The sequence below is a fragment of the Palaemon carinicauda genome, chromosome 11 (genome assembly GCF_036898095.1).
Source record: "Palaemon carinicauda isolate YSFRI2023 chromosome 11, ASM3689809v2, whole genome shotgun sequence".
Classification (NCBI taxonomy): Eukaryota; Metazoa; Arthropoda; class Malacostraca; order Decapoda; family Palaemonidae; genus Palaemon; species Palaemon carinicauda.
In genome coordinates, this window is record NC_090735.1 from 143,411,002 (window position 1) to 143,428,501 (window position 17,500).

The 17,500-nt window shown below is 33.9% G+C and overlaps 1 protein-coding gene across 2 annotated transcripts in view; it reads left to right on the forward strand.

Annotated features, from left to right (window-relative positions):
- The window catches only part of LOC137649803 (retinol dehydrogenase 12-like), a 23,239-nt gene extending 15,023 nt beyond the window's left edge, over window positions 1-8,216 (forward strand). The window contains exons 2-10 of one of the 2 annotated variants that reach the window (XM_068382747.1): window positions 1,346-1,611; window positions 2,132-2,224; window positions 2,674-2,785; window positions 3,148-3,275; window positions 4,409-4,491; window positions 5,576-5,684; window positions 5,830-5,939; window positions 7,023-7,112; window positions 7,521-8,216. In XM_068382747.1, the coding sequence (XP_068238848.1) occupies window positions 1,347-1,611; window positions 2,132-2,224; window positions 2,674-2,785; window positions 3,148-3,275; window positions 4,409-4,491; window positions 5,576-5,684; window positions 5,830-5,939; window positions 7,023-7,112; window positions 7,521-7,622 (1,092 nt within the window). In that variant the 5' untranslated portion in view covers window position 1,346 and the 3' untranslated portion in view covers window positions 7,623-8,216. The remainder of the gene's footprint in view (window positions 1-1,345; window positions 1,612-2,131; window positions 2,225-2,673; window positions 2,786-3,147; window positions 3,276-4,408; window positions 4,492-5,575; window positions 5,685-5,829; window positions 5,940-7,022; window positions 7,113-7,520) is intronic. The other variant, XM_068382746.1, reaches the window with a different exon arrangement.
- Window positions 8,217-17,500: the final 9,284 nt, after the last annotated feature.

Below are 17,500 nucleotides of genomic sequence, written 5' to 3' on the forward strand. Positions count from 1 at the left end.
CACATGATCGCCCACAAATACCTTTACCGGTGCGGTTTTGAAGCGTCCATCATACTTAGAGCTGTGTTTTTCATTAGCTCTTTTCAAAAACCTTCAGTAGTACTTATAACTCTCCTTAAGAGATTTAGTAAATAAACTCAGTTTAGCTCAGCTAAATGATATGACAACTGTTGCGAATTTATCAGGACCATATACGGTAACACAGGATCCTGTCCATACACTACAAAAGGAAGATGTGTCCCTGAGCGAGGCATTATATACAATGTTCAAAGCTAGGTCAGCCATAGAAAGCATGGTGTGCCAATGATGGGGGTCATCAGCAGCTAAGTTGCGTAAAATTTTCACCACTTACCTATTATGAGATTCCACTAGGTATTAGCTGAGGGGGTATATGCGGTCACTGAAAAGTTTAATTTTCATCAAGTCTGTGACCGATTGCACCATCTTATTCATAAACTCGAGACCTTTATCATTTATCAAAATTTTTGGGCAGCCAAATCTAGTTATGAAAGAGCACAACACCTGGACTAATGAATTTCCTAATTTATCCAACATTGCGTAACTATGAGTGTAACGAGTAAATGCATCCACAAATGCACATATATACTTATGTTGTGTTATAACATTAGGAAATGGTCATACCACATCCATATGTACCCTATAAAATTTGATAGGAAGCACAGGCCACTTTCTTGCTTCTTCTAGGAGAAGGTTACTTTATAATCAAACCATTGTTCTCTAGTTTTGGGTAGTGCCATATCCACTGTACCATGGTCTTTCACTTTCTTGGATTAGAGTTCTCTTGCTTGGAGGTACACTTGGGTACGCTGTTCTATCTTATTTCGCTTCCTCCTGTTTCTTTAAAGTTTTTATATTTTATATGTGAAGAGTCTAATTTAATGTTGTTACTGTTCCTAGAAATATTTCATTTTGATTGCTTATATTCAGCCTTTAATCTATTTATTTCCTTGTTTCCATTCCTCACTGTGCTATTTTCCCTGTTGGAGCTCTTGGGCTCAGATCAGACGTGTAGTTCCGGAGCCTACCATCTAAGAAATATATCATTGAGAAAGACACAATCAAACCCTGCTAAAAGAAAGGCTTGAAGAGTAAATTTAAGAATTGAATTCAATACTCATATTTGTATTCATGCATGTACAAGGTGCATACACATATTACATATGTTTGAAATCATTCAATGAATAATAATAATAATAAAAAAAAAAAAAAAAAAAAACTGTTTCTTGATAAACGAAAAAAAATTAGATTTTCCTCATTCGCTTACAATACTAAAGAAACCATTGTACTTGAACTGTATAATTAGAAACTTTATTTTTCCTCACAGAATGGATAACCAGCGGTTTCCCGTGGTGAATGAGAACGTAGATTTTGGCGTCCCATTTCTGCCATTCCCTGAAGAGGAGGCAGAAGTAAAGGAAGCATGGTTAGTTAGGATAATATGGATTATAATATATTCTATACTGACTGCTGCCATTTGGTTATTTGCTTATGCTCTGTATCTTCGTTACGCCAATCGATCTTCTGTTGGGTACTGCAATTCGAAGGAGACAGTAAATGGAAAAACTATCCTGATCACTTCTAAGGCTACAGGTGAGTAAGCTTTGAGGTTAATTTTTCTAAGGAAATAAACGAGAAAATTATCAAAATTATAAAGTCCTTACCAACATGAATGAAATTATTTCAAGTTATTGTGACAATTGGCATAGCAGACTTCTATGGTGTTGCAATTAATCTTAAAAAGTATCTAGTATGCCAATCTAGTCAGCATCTGAATGTGCACCTTTGAGAATTGTGCACTGCATTCTGCTCTTCACTCACACCATTATCTCACCCCAGGGTCTCAATACTGTCAAGTAATTTCATTCTTTTTTGTGCATGTTTACCTCCAAAAGTAATAGGATCTACTGAAATAATTTTCAAGTATACTTTGTGTCCTCTATTTGATTTTCATACAATAAATCTGAATTTAGACTTCCATGAAAGTGATTTACTATCGTTTAATTTCAGCACTTTATTGCTAAGGAACATCACCTAAGAACGTGGCAAATGTATTGTACGCTTAAATTTCAACATTTGGAGAGCGTCAAATAAAATTGGACACCCATTTCAGGCATCGGTCTAGAGGCTGCCCGGGATCTGGCCCGGCGTGGTGCAAGGGTCATTCTAGCATGTGGTGAAATAAAGGAGGCGCAGAAGATGGCAGGTTAGATCACATGACCTATTTGTACGAATAACATTAGGAAATATGATCTTTATTAGAACAAAGTCTTGGCAGGAGAATTTCATATGCTGGACAATTTATAAAGCATTTTGTCTTGTTTGAAATTAATATTTCTACTTAGTGTCCCTTTGGTAAATTCAGATCGAAATTGTCAGTAGCTTGCTTCGAACACAAGTTTAATTTCTGCTTTATTTTTTTTTCTATTTTTTAGCTTTTCTACAACATAATGGTGAAATGAAAGGACTTTTACACAACCTTTATGGAATATATTCTATAAAAATCTTTCTTACATTCTGAATTTACATCACTCCATAATAATTTTTAAGATATACAACAGTATAAAAGAGTCAATGATACATTTAGCTAGCTATACTTAATTATAGAAATATTTTAGATTCATTATTCTATATTTTCCTGTATTCTTTTCACAGCATCTATAAATAGTTTAGAAACTGATGGCGTAATCTTGGTAAGAAAACTGAATACTGCATCTTTAAGGGAGGTTAGGAACTTTGCAGCTGATTTTCTGAAAACTGAAAGAAGGTAAAACATCATTTGATAATGTTTATTCACGAGATTAAAGTAATGCCTAAAATAGATAAGAATATCTAGTTACTATAACATATCTGTTTACATTTAGTCATTTAATGTTACCATCATGCATATGAGCTCTGAATTTAGTTGTAGAAATCTAAATGTAATAAACTTACAGAAAACACAGATAGAAAGATTGACAAGTAAAAATAGTAGAAAATTACTATTAATTACACAAAAAATATGCAATATATGAAGGGGACCAATGATAAGGAATTGAGTTAGACAGTAGCTTAATGAGGAAGACTTTAAAAGTTTCGCGAATGAAGAAAGGGAATTCTGGTACAAAACATATTCATTTGTTTTTCTAGGCTGGACGTTTTGATACTAGCAGCTAGTCTCGGTGGATCGGATACAAAGATCATGACGGACGAAGGCTTGGAACTTACTATGGCTACTAATCATTTTGGTCATTTCCTACTGGTAAATCTATTAATTGGTAAGTGTGATACCTCTTGATAGGAAAGTTTTGGCTTAGGTAAAATTCAGGATACGAAACGAGATGCAAAGATTTTTTTTCCTCATATTACAAAAAATATTCATAATACAAAACAAGATTCACCCAACGACCGAGAATAATTTTAAAATTCCCGCGCCACCAAACTATAAACTAGTCACCATCCTCCTTTTCTTCCATTGGCTATCTCCCTACCTTGATGCTAGTTACCACCGTAAGATCCTGCTCTTCTATTTTATATCAATAAGTACATTTTTACGTAGAAAAGACAATTAACAGCACTATATTGTGTTTTTGCATAGTATGTACGTACGCTCTATGCTATTACACATATAAAAACTTTAGTATACTGTATATTTTTCTTTCATTTCGGTAAATAAATAAGTTTAAAAAACAATTTACAGAACAATTAAAGTTTATTCATTCTACAAAGTTCACGTACATATTAACACTAATGAATCTTGCTGTATTACAAAAAAAAAAAATAGCTTAACATAAGTGTGTAAAAAGTGCAGGTTATATATTGACGTAGACCTATCACTAACGAATAATAATTGGACAATTAAGTAGTTACTCTTAAAAATATTTGGGAGTTAAAGAAAACGAAATGTTTACCTTTGATAGAAAACGTACTTCCATAAAGTAGGAGTAACAGTTATAATATTACAGTATAGATACAGATGCCACTCCGGACCGATTAACTTCGTATCCAGAGGCATTACTGGTACTTTGTTTGAGAACCTAGAATTATTTACTATCTCGTGAAATAATTTACTTTACAAAACTTCGAATAAAGATTGACTACATTGGGGAGAAGGAGAGAATTTTTTTTCAGTGGTCTTTTTAATAACTGATTCTATAAGTCTTAAGAAACAGCTTCTTGTATTGTTCCATCAGTTTTTTATCACGAGTTTTTCATTTCATTTTCTAACAATAATCGGATTATGACTTCAATAGAATATTTATATATAAATACTAATCATTAAATGCGAAATTAATCAAAGCCTGTATAATTACCTTGAAAACTAGAATTGTGTATTGGAAGGTTGCTCAAATAACACATTGATATTTAAAAGATTACAGAAAAGTAAGTTTGTTATGATTTTTTTCAACAGGAATGCTGAAATCCAGCTCACCAAGTCGTGTTGTGGTTTTGGCATCATCAGCCCACTCTCTTCTGACCTCTTTCAACCCAAAGGTAAAATCGGGATACAAAATTAATTTGAACCTTGAGTAAACTGCTCCCTTGATAAACAGCTATTGGCATTGGACTACAGGACTTATTATATTTCTTTTTAATTTCACTCAAGTGTCCTGTCGTAATAGCCTTATTTCTATGAAAGCAATTCTGAAATACAGAGTAGGCCAGAATTTGATGCAAAAAAATAAAAGGAATCCTTAATCTCATTGATTACAGATAAAAACTAGATATTTTAGACTTTCTACATAATCGTATACAAAATATTCGTGACGTCAGCTTCTTCTAAATTGAATATCATTTATATGACAGCTCACTTTATTCTCTCATTTAAAATCCTGTGTTTAAGTTTTAATGTTCATCAAATACTGATCTATGGAAGAGTTAGAAGGGCATTTACTTATTAAAAAGACGGGTTCAAGACATGTTTTATTTTAATACTGACGAACACTATGATGATACTTAAGACTAGTGTGTTGCATTTTATGATGAAAACTAATCTGCTAGCAGATACCAAATGTCGTTCATTTTAGTTTCCTTTGTTATATAGAGTCTTTTATATACCTAAGGTTCCTTTGTCATTAAGAACTAGGTTTTCTAAGTTCACTGAAGCTCCTTTGAAAATTTAGTCTTCTATGGTCGCTAAAGTTCCTTTGTTATTGAAAATTAAGTTTTCTAAGGTCGCTAAAGTTCCTTTGTTATTAAAAATTAAGTTTTCTAAGGTCGCTAAAGTTCCTTTGTTATTAAAAACTAAGTTTTTCTATGGTCGCTAAAGTTCCTTTGTCATCGAAAATTAAGTCTCCTAAGCTCGCTAAAGTTCCCTTGTCATTGAAAATTAAGTCTTTATAATAGCTACTGTTCCTTTGCCTTCTAGAATTAAGTTTTCTAAAGATTTAAGAGGAAGGAATTACTTTGTATTTAGAAGGGTGTGATATCAAATCTGAATACAAAAGTTTAAATAAGATGGTTTTTGAAATATTATCAAAAATTAATAATGAAAGTGTTGATATTGCCCTGATTAAATGCTAATATACCTCCACTTACTTTATAAATGAATTTACAAAGGAAAAATCTCTTCCCTCAGGATCTTATCTTTAAGACAATACCCTATGGCGGCTTGAAGGCGTACGCGCAATCCATGGCATGTAATTTGCTCATGGCTAATAATCTGGCACATTTGTTGGAAGGATCAGGTATAAATATATTGTTTGGATGAATATTAACATAGATTTGACTGTTTTTAATGGAATTAGCTCTTTGAATTTCTGAAGTTGATTAGCTTAATAACCTAGCAAAGCAAGGAAGAGTAATTTAATATTATTTTACTAATTGTTCCAGGCGTTATCGTGAACTCCATGTGTCCAGGAATGATAAAAAATCAGCCGTATATAACAGGAAATGGTCTGGTGGCAAAGATCTATCAGATTTTTCTAAATGTAGCAACAAGGGTAAGTCATGTTACGCATACATACATTCATGTGTGCGTGTGCTTGTGCAGTATTTATACATGTATAGATGTATTATGGCATTGGGATGTGGCAACGCAAACAACCAACTTTAAACATGTAATGTTCAAATGTGGGTGCGCAGCTTTAAGATACAACTCTTCCCCGCATTTCGTTGGTCATGGGTTACTTCTGGCCTACCTCTCACTAATCCAGACACATGTAACTTGGTACTAGTATTAGTATTAGTAGTATTTGCTAAGCTACAACCCTAGTTGGAAAAGCAGGATGCTTTAAGCCTAAGGGTTCCAATAGGGAAAATAGCCCAGTGAGGAAAGGAAACAAGAAAAAATAAAATATCCTAAGAACAGCAACATCAAAATAAATATTTCTAATAAAAACAATAAAAATAAGATGGAATAGTGTGCCCGAGTCTACCCTCAAGCAAGAGAACTCTAACCCAAGACAGTGGAAGACCATGATACAGAGGCTATGGCACTACCCAAGACTAGAGAACGATGGTTTGATTTTGGAGTGTCCTTCTCCTAGAAGAGCTGCTTACTATAGCTAAAGAGTCTCTTCTACCCTAACCAAGAGGAAAGTTGCCACTGAACAAATACAGTGCAGTAGTTAACCCCTTGGGTGAAGAAGAATTGTTTGGTAATCTAAGTGTTGTCAGCTGTATGAGGACAGGAGAATATGTAAAAGATAGGCCAGACTATTCGGTGTATGTGTAGGCAAAGTGAGAGAAGAATCCAATGTAGTACAGTCTGGCCAGTCAAACGACCCCATACTTATCCAGCGGTAGTACCTCAATGGGTGGCTGGTCCCCTGGCCAACCTGCTACCTACTATAAAGGAAGAGAAACAGGAGGTCTGGACTTTTTTTGTTTCAGCTCCTCCAAAGGGGATTAAGGCGTATTATGATACATACATACATACATACATACATACATACATACGTATAATGTATACATGAATACAAATTTGTGTGTATGTAATTCTAGCTTGTAAAGATAAAATAAAGAGGGAATAAACTAAGATATTTTCCTTATACACTGTTTTAACCACTTTTCTCATATCGCAGACTACTGAGGAAGGAGCTCAAACGCTCATACATTTAGCAGTTTCTGAAGAAGTTGCAAATCATACAGGAGCTTTCTACATTGACTGCAAGGTAAAACTACTGATGGGTGTTCTTTAAAAATAGCTGTAATGCATCAAAAATAAATCAACGTTGTGATATTAGGCCAAACAGACTATTGCCAAATTAATAGTTAGTAAAAGGGTTTTTTTTTCTTTTTTCTTTTTTCTTTTTTTTTTACTTTTATTCTGGCTAAAACAAATTTAGAAGCATCTTATTGTATTTTCATATTGCATGATTGATTTAATAATACTCACCATCTGATAACTTAGCATAAAAATGATAAATATGTAAATCTCCTCTCTCTCTCTCTCTCTCTCTCTCTCTCTCTCTCTCTCTCTCTCTCTCTCTCTCTCTCTCTCTCTCTCTCTCTCTCTCTCTCATCATACTCAACATTTTAATTTCTTTGACACAGAATTCTGTATTTAATATTTTTAACAGGAGCGGAGTATGACCAATCTGTGTAGAAATGGAGGCCTTGCTAAGAAGTTGTGGGAACGTTGTGAGGAGGTAGTTGGCTTCATTCACAAGAACGACGAGTAGCTGAGGCAGCAGCAACAGCAGTAGTAGTAGTAGTAGTAGTAGTAGTAGTAGTAGTAGTAGTAGTAGTAGTAGTAGTAGTAGTAGTAGTAGCAGCTGCTACTTTGCAGCTTGTCTCTCACTCCACACCACCGCGGTTGCAGATATACTATTAGAACTGTAGGTGCAACTCCGTACAATCTGTAGAAACTTCATAATTATTAATTATCTCTTGCACAGACAGCATAACTTTTCTTATGAGGACCGCATGGCTTATAAAGGATTTTCTATCATCAATATCCTCTTTAAATAAATATGTGAAAATTAAGATGTTGCCTGTAATTCATCCTCATCTTTCATGTATGGTTTTTGCCAGAAACTAAAACTACTCCTAAAATAATTGTATGCTGGACAGTAAAGTAGAAAGGCTCTAAAATTGCATTAATTATCTCGCATAACAAATATTTTGTTTCCTCTTTCTCTAATATTTCCTGACTTAGTGTTCTTTAGTATGTTTAACTTAGCTTTGATTACTAACATAGTTTTTACTGTTATATTAAGTTTCTTCTCTTATGTCACTTCTATACCTTTTAGGGGCTTAAGGTTCCTTTCTAGACAACTATACATTCTCATATTTCTATAACAATTGTTAATTCTTCTCCATGTGTTTTTCTTTTTGTCTTGTTCCGTGTAGCAACATGTGGAAAAAAAAATATACGGTATCTTTTTTATGCAGTTCTGTAAATATTCTTTGAAGTATCTTCAGTATCTCATCTTTATATTCATCTACTGAATTTTCATTCCATATTTCGTTGATTTTGTTAATTTATTTTTTGTATTTTGTCCTCCAAATATTTACTAGAATCATTGTTGAATTCTCTTCCACGATTTTGATTCATTCCTTATCCAAATGTTAACTAGAATCATTGTTGAATTCTCTTCCACGATTTTGATTCATTCCTTATCCAAATGTTAACTAGAATCATTGTTGAATTCTCTTCCACGATTTTGATTCATTCCTTATCCTGGCTGTGTTATCGCATGTTGTTTTTTTTTTTTTTTTTCAGCTTCTGTTCTGCTTCTTTACTAGTAGTGGCCGGTCTGTAGGTTTTCTTATGTCCTTATGCTAGGCCTTATTTAGTTTATGGTTTTTTCCTTTATTTCCGGTTGAAATATAAGCTAGACACAGACAAACACTGAATAATACAGATCGCATATAAATGAACGATGATGACGTGATAACTATAAGCAATCAGGAACCAGTAAAGACCAAAATTAATGTAATATTAAAATTTAACTATACGGAATACTATCATGATCATCAATGAAACACAGTTAGAACAACTGAAGCTTGAAGACTAGATAAAGGCGGGAGATGACGCAAAGGGATAAGTGTTAGGCTTACTGTTAAGTATAGATCAAATGGCCACATGAAAATAAGGAAAGAAAGAAGTGTACCGTAATCATATCTTAGTAATGGTGTAGGATAATAACTACCAAGTTTCACCATAGCCTATAGTGTAGGAGTTAATCGTGAGATAGAAGGTGCCTTAAATAAGGATATAGAGAAAAGCTTGAGTGACGTTCAGGTGTCCTTGGGGCTGAGAGAAAAAAAATCAGTTTGGCTAACAATATACTTTGACAAATATCTCGGAATCATTAATTTCTAAAGAATTCTAGTTTACGTATCCACCCTTTGTGTTTGAAATATAATCTCTCTCTCTCTCTCTCTCTCTCTCTCTCTCTCTCTCTCTCTCTCTCTCTCTCTCTCTCTCTCTCTCTCTCTCTCTCTCTCTCTCTCTCTCTCTAATATGCATTACAAAAACAAGGCTGCTACGTTTACAAAATAATTTAATGATAACTTTACATGAGATACTACAGCTATTTGTTTAAGCAGGCTAGTGTGTGCGTGCGTGTGTGTGCCTGTGTATGTATGTATTACTGTGAATGTTGATATGATGTTCTCATTTAGCTTATAAAGTACTTTTGTTAAAGTTTTTATAGTTTATATAGGAGATATTTATTTTAATCTTGTTGCTCTTCTTGAAATATTTTATTTTTCTTTGTTTCCTTTCCTCACTGGGCTATTTTCCCTGTTTGAGCCCCTGGGCTTATAGCATTCTGCTTTTCCAACTAGGGTTGTGACTTAGCAAGTAATAATAATAATAATAATAATAATAATAATAATAATAATAATAATAATAATAATAATAATAATAATAATAATAAAGCATGAATTATGGGACAGTATTAAAAGATAAGAAAACAGAGAGAGAATGAATGGGAAGCCTTCTGATCACTATCTTTATATTTATCTTTTAAAAGAACATGGATCATTCTCCTTACAATCTAAAGATCCGTTATCATTTTTAAGAAGCAAATTAACAAAAACGCAGACTAACATAGAAAAAAGTAAGCACAAAGCAAAACACTGTAGTCTTTACACGTGAATAGACTAACTCTACAGATGAATAGACTAACATAAAAAAACTAGACACAAAGCAAAACACCACACTCTTTAGAGATGAGAAGACTAACAGAAAAAAGTAGGGATAAAACCAAAACACTACACTCTTTACAAGTGGATAGACTAACTCTACAGATGAAATGACTCACAGAAAAATTAAGCAGAAAGCATAACACTGCATTCTTTGCATGTGAATAGAACAATTTTACAAGTGAAAAGACTAACGTAAAAAAAACTAGTTACAAGGCAAAACATTATTATTATTATTATTATTATTATTATTATTATTATTATTATTATTATTATTATTATTATTAGCTAAGCTACAACCTTGGTTAGAAAAGCAAGATGCTATAAGCCCAAGGGCTCCAACAGGAGAAAATAGCCCTGTGAGGAAAGGAAATATGGAAATAAATAAACAATATAAAAAATAATGAAAAACTAAAATAAAATATTTTAAAAACATTAACATTAAAACAGATAATAGGTATATAAACTATAAAAGGACTTATGTAAGCCTGCTCAACATAAAAACATTTTCCGCTTGTTTGAACTTTTGAAGTTCTACTGATTCGACTACCCGATTAGCAAGATCATTCCACAACTTGGTCACTGCTGGAATAAAACTTCTAGTATTGAGCCTTATGATGGAGAAGGCCTGACTATTAGAATTAACTGCATACCTGGTATTACGAACAGGAGGAAACTGTCCGGGAACATCTGAATGTAAAGGATGGTCAGAATTATAAAAAGTCTTATGCAACATGCATAATGAACTAATTGAACGACGGTGCCAGATATTAACATACTTAACAGGAATAAGAAATTTAATAGACCGTAAATTCCTGTCCAACAAATTAAGATGAGAATCAGCAGATGAAGACCAGACAGGAGAACAATACTCGAAAGAAAAGGGTAAAATGAAAGAATTAAAACACTTCTTCAGAATAGATTGAACACCGAAAATCTTGAAACTCTTTCTCAATAAGCCATTTTTTTGTGCAATTGAAGATGGCGCACACCTGATGTGTTTCTCAAAAGTAAATTTTCTGTCGAGAATCACACATAAAATTTTAAAAGTCATACAAAGTTAAAGAAACTTTATCAATGTTGAGATCCGGATGTTGAGGAGCCACGGTCCTTGACCTACTTATAATCATACTTTGAGTTTTGTTAGGATTCTACTTCATACCCCATAATTTGCACCATGCACTAATTTTAGCTAGATCTCTATTAAGGGATTCAGCAACCCCAGATCTATATTCAGGAGATGGAATTGATGCAGAGCGTAGCATCGTCTGCATATGCAACAAGCTTGTTTTCTTGACCAAACCACATGGAATGTGTATATAGTATGTAAAGTAATGGGCCAGAACACTACCCTGTGGAACACTAGATATCAAATTCCTATGCTCTATATGGTGCCCATCAACAACAACTCGATCTATTACTTAAAAATTAAATAATGATGCTAAGAAACGACCCACCTACTCCCAACTGTTTCAGTTTGAAAACAAGGGCACCATGATTAACACGGCCAAAGGCAGCACCAAAATTAAGGCCAATCATACGAACTTCCTGGCCACAATCAAGGGCTTTCTGTGCAGCATTGGAGATTGTAAGAAGGGCATCACATGCTCCAAGGCCGTTCCGAAAACCAAATTGCAAACTAGAGAACAGATGATGACCTTCAGCAAACCAATTAAGACATTTTGCCAAAAGACGTTCAAAAACTTTAGATAATATGGGGGTTATGGAAATTAGCGGGCAATCAGTTGGACTTGAGCTACCACAAACGCATTTACATAGTGGAGTAACATTACCAATTCTCCAAGTGCTAAAAGCTCTTCTTCTTGCTAACTTACGCAAAATAACAGATAACTTTGGAGCTAAGAAATCTGCAGTCTTTATAAAAAGGAAAGGAAAAATACCATTTGGGTCTACCCCTCCATAAGCATCAAAGTCCATCAAGAGAGCTTTCATTTTACGAGATCGAAAAGCTAAACTAGTTAGTTATCCTCAGGAAAACAGGAATGAGGAAGTTCGAGTTTCTCATTACTCTGCTTGTTGTCAAACACATCTGCCAAAAACGTTGCATTCTCTAAAGGTGAATAGACTAACTCTACGGGTGAACAGACGTCAATAACGTAAAGAATTAGGCACAAAGCAAAACATTACATTCTTTACAGGTGAAGAGACTAACTCTACAGGTAAGTAAACTAACAGAAAGTGTAAGCAAAAACCAAATCACTGCACTCTTTACAGGTGAATAGACCAAAAAGACAGGTGAATAGATTAACATAGAAAACGTAAGCAAAAACCAAAACAATGCACTCTTTACAGGTGAATATAGGTGAACAGATTAACATAAAAAGCAGGCATAATGCAAAACACTACACTCTTTACAGGTAAATAGACTAACTCTACAGGTGAATACACTCACATGGAAAAAGCAAAACCATGCGCACTATTTACATGTTACTAGACTAATTCTACAGGTGAATAGACTAACATAGAAAAACGAGGTACAGTCACTCATATAAATTGATGGATGTCCGGGTGTTTGAGAGAGATTTCCATTTCACCCCTTTCTGGACGACAGGTGTCTGGGAGTGCAAGACCAGTCGAATATTGAACTACCCAACTCTGCTGTAGTAATTGTTAACTTTTACGAGTATGTTATTGATCTTTGTTTTCCACGTAGATATATATTACAGAGGTTCTGTTCTTTCCTTCTCTTCTGCCCTGTTGTTTTTCTCTCGCCTTTCTACTTGTAATCAGAGTGAATTAAATGGGATGGTGGATCAGTCCAGAAATAATTAGCAACAAGAAGTATTTCATGACAGTGGGTGGAGAATTTTGTAGCATACCATAAAAAAACCTCCCTCTGGATCTTTTTTTTTTCCAAAGACTCATTAAAAAAAATGCTAAGATGTATGAATTTTCCCTTTTTCAAAATTGGATTAAATGGGCACTGCTAGTCTTCTGTTATAAAGCTTGACTCTCTGAAAAAGGATTGTTCATAAAACTATTCCATTGGAAGCCTAATTTGATTTGCACAGGCTCACATTGTTAGCAGTTGTCTGTGTCATTTAGACCATTATGCCAAATGCTAGGATCATTGAGGGTCATTCCACACTACTTACACCAACCCTAGAAATAATTTTTGATATCCTGAAATTCAATTATCTAACGCCACGATCGAAATCAATGGGACTTGAACCCAGTTGTGCCAAACAGTACACAGAAATTAAATCCCATTGTTAGTAATATTGATAGTAATGGCAAAGGACTTTGCGGGCATGGTGAAATGATGTATTTTTGGGGATTAATTTAATAAACTAAACATGTCAGAGTCAAGCTCTTGGGAGGAATGTATTGTATAGGCTGAGGATTGGACATAGTCGGCCAAAGCACAAAATCTTTTCGTTTTTTTCTTCTTTTGAGCGATATTCATGCACAGTTTAAGAGTACTTCAAATTTTGCTTATTATAAATTTTACTTCTTTGCTTGCTTTATCATTCAGTTGAATTTATAGCTATTATTATTATTATTATTATTATTATTATTATTATTATTATTATTATTGCAGTTGTTGTCAATTACTTATCTTTTCAAAATATTTGGTATCAATTTTCACCAACAGATTTCAGTTATGTTTAATTAATGATAATTTTTACTTATCCTCTTTTTTTCAAATACTTTGGTAATCATTATTTGATGCTTCTACTGATAGTGGAGAAGATATCAGAAAACTTTCCAGAGAATCTTCCATTTCCGGAACCAGACACCAAAATTAGCACACAGACTCGTCGGGGATTGCTCTTTTTAATAAAAAGGATGCTATTGAATTTACAGAAATATTGCATTTCGCAATAAGATCGCAATGACTTCCCTTATCTGAATGCTCTTGATGTCAAATCATACATTTTTTTTTTACTGCGTAGAATCCGAATTTAGAAATATGTACTTACCCATTTCCTATATAAGCTATAAAAACTTTAACAAAACAAAAGGAAGAGAAACTAGACAGAACAGTGTGCCCGAGTGTACCCTCAAGCAAGAGAACTCTAACCCAAGACAGTGGAAGACCATGGTACAGAGGCTATGGCACTACCTACGACTAGAGAACAATGGTTTGATTTTGGAGTGTCCTTCTCCTAGAAGAGCTGCTTACCATAGCTAAAGAGTCTCTTCTACCCCTACCAAGAGGAAAGTAGCCACTGAAGAATTACATTGCAGTATTTAACCCCTTAGCTAAAGAAGAGCTGTTTGGTAATCTCAGTGTTGTCAGGTGTATGAAGTCAGGGGAGAATCTGTAAAGAATAGGCCAGACTATTCGGTGTCTGTGTGGGCAAAGGGAAAGTAAACCGTAACTAGAGAGAAGGATCCAATATAGTACTGGCTGGCCAGTCAAAGTACTCCATAACTCTCTAGCGGTAGTATCTCAACGGGCGGCTGGTGCCATGGCCAACTTACTACCTACATATATATATATATATATATATATATATATATATATATATATATATATATATATATATATATATATATATATATATATATATATAGTTTGCCTAAGTATATTATACATAGAAAATAATGGCGTCATTTGAAAAATGAAATTATTTATTACCTGGTTCTTTAATATCTTTAGACATTTTCGTTTTTTGAGATTTACTGAGGATTTAGTTAGATCCAACTTGTGAAGGTTTAAATGCTGTTTGCCCCTCTTTGCCTTATTGTTATGTGGGACTTGAAGTTGACACTTCTGATTTTATAATTCTTATGAAGCCTATAGGCCTAGAATTAAAATGAAGAAGAGACTGTGGAGAAATTTCACAAATCGTAACTTTATGCCCAGATAGACACCTTTCATAAATGACAAGATTTGATGCAAACATTTATTGTTGCTACCAGACATATAGCCATACCCTAGTATGTGTTAAAGACAAGACGACAGAGCCTTATTATTATTATTATTATTGTTATTATTATTATTATTATTATTATTATTATTATTATTATTATTATTATTATTATTATTGTTGTTGTTGTTGTTGTTGTTATTCGAGATACGTTGCTATTGTAGAATCTGCCCATTATAGGTGTGGGGGAATATGTCTGACCCGATTATAGCTTTCCCTTCGTAAATTAAAGTTGGATAATATAGGTAGATTTAATTGTATTTCTGGTACCGAAGATAACACACCACTTCGCTTATTCATTTATCATTATTACTTCTCCCTTAATAAACTCCTCAAGAGATTAGACCTATATAGGCAGCGTTGACTGTTATCTAAGCTTTAACTTGAAATAATTTATTGCAAGTTTCGAACCACGACCCTAACTACCTTTTGCTTCATACACAAAACGACATAAGCAAAATCAAGTAATAACTTTGAATTGATAACCCAAATGCATAGATGGTTATTATTATTAGACAACAGGACTAAGCTTGGATTATTTTCCCTCTTGAAGCCCTCTTTCCCACTCCGACTATCTACAGACACAGTTCCAGGAATAGTCTCACGGAATCAAGGTGTTCAGAGGGATTCTTGTTTCATTAATGTATTACTTTATTTCTGAAATATTATTGTAGCACAATTGTTTTAACTATCTAATATTTTTTCAATAATAAAATTTTTCATAACAGTTGAGCAACTTTGTGCATTCATACACATGTTTACAAAGTGAAATATAAGATTTATTACTAAGTGACAAGTTATGTTCAACGCTGTCCAATGCAATGATAAATAAATAGCAACAGTCTGGCTGCATACTGTAAACGGGAATTCCGCCCCCCCCCCCAGACCTCGTGCCTTTTATTAGTAGAGGAAGAGAAGAAGGAAAAAGATAAGAAAGGGTTACTAATGAGAGAGAGAGAGAGAGAGAGAGAGAGAGAGAGAGAGAGAGAGAGAGAGAGAGAGAGAGAGAGAGAGAGAAAGAGGAGAATTCAACACCAGACCAAAGAAAGCCTGTTGCTGTTTTGCTGGATAACCGGGGGACGTCAGTGGCAGGATACTATCTTTCTATCCTGCCTGTCTCGGAACCCCAAACCGAGAGGTAGTCCTGAATCGGAAGACACCTAAGAGGAAGGATCCTCAACGGAGTCGATTTCTTAGGGCTTGACCCGACCCAGGACTCTCGGAAAACCCGAGTCTCTTTACTTTAGGTTATCCAGGATGATACAGACATCACTGCCATTACTTTTCGGAAAATATTCTCTATTTAAGAAGACTCAAACATTTTATGCAAAGTTTATAAATTTGTTGATAAATTCATAATTTTTTATAAAGTTTGATAATTAAGAATTTAGTTGCCTTTCATAATAATCATCATTATAGCTATTTATGAATTTTGAATATTCTTCTAGCAAATAGATCAGTACTTTGATGGCCAAGGGTAGGCACCCATTGATACTATTGCGAAAGTTATTGGGTACTGTCAGATCCCTCTCTGGATAAAGCACATTTTCCCTTTACTTAATTTTCGAGTCAACACAATATGAATCTCTTTATTAACTTTTAAAGGACAAAACTGGATAACACTATTCCTATTTAAATATGATTTCAAAAAAATAGTTTACTTATAAAATCATTTATTAAAATTTTGTTTTAATGTACTGTACAAAAGAGGAAAATCAAATAAATAGATTCGAAGAGTAGACTCGAGAGGCCGACCCTGTTATACAATGGGAATAATGAGGTTGAAAGATGCAGACAGTTACTTGAATTGCTAAACTCTTCTAGAGTCGATGCTTTGCAATGAGAGTATAGCTGTTAGGAACCTTGTTTTCAATTATGGCTCAGCAATAGCTTATTAGGAAGCAGCGGGTTCTCTGGTGTGTTGCAAGAAGTCTTAAACGATTAAAACATATTATTTACAAGAACAATATCAAGTCGACCTTTCAGGGGTCGGAAGTTTAGTCTGAACACTGTGTCACTGAGATGTGCTTTAAAGATAAAAGACTTTTCACCCTCAAATTCAATACTCCGTATTTATTAGGCCTATAAACATTTCCATTCCTTAACCTGAATATCCAGCCTAGAATTTCCATCGAACAGTCACAAATAGTTTCCAAGATTTCACTATAACTATTGTTTGTTCGCAATTAAGACTGTCTAAGGTCCAAACAATATCAGTAAACCATGTTTGATAAAATTCTTTGGAAACTTCAATTTTACAGCATGTGATGTATGAAGTAGATGATGAATGAAGTATTGATTTAAAAACTCGAGATAGAGATGACTGGCGAAATGTAACCGTGGCTTAGGGTCAATAGGCCTAGGAAGAGATGATGACCATATATATATATGTATATATATATAATGATTTTAATTCAAACTCTTTAAAATATTAAAATATTAAAACTGGTCAGTTTAATTCATGAAAAGTAACTCATCAAAATAGTTTCTCTTAATTATTTTTTTCT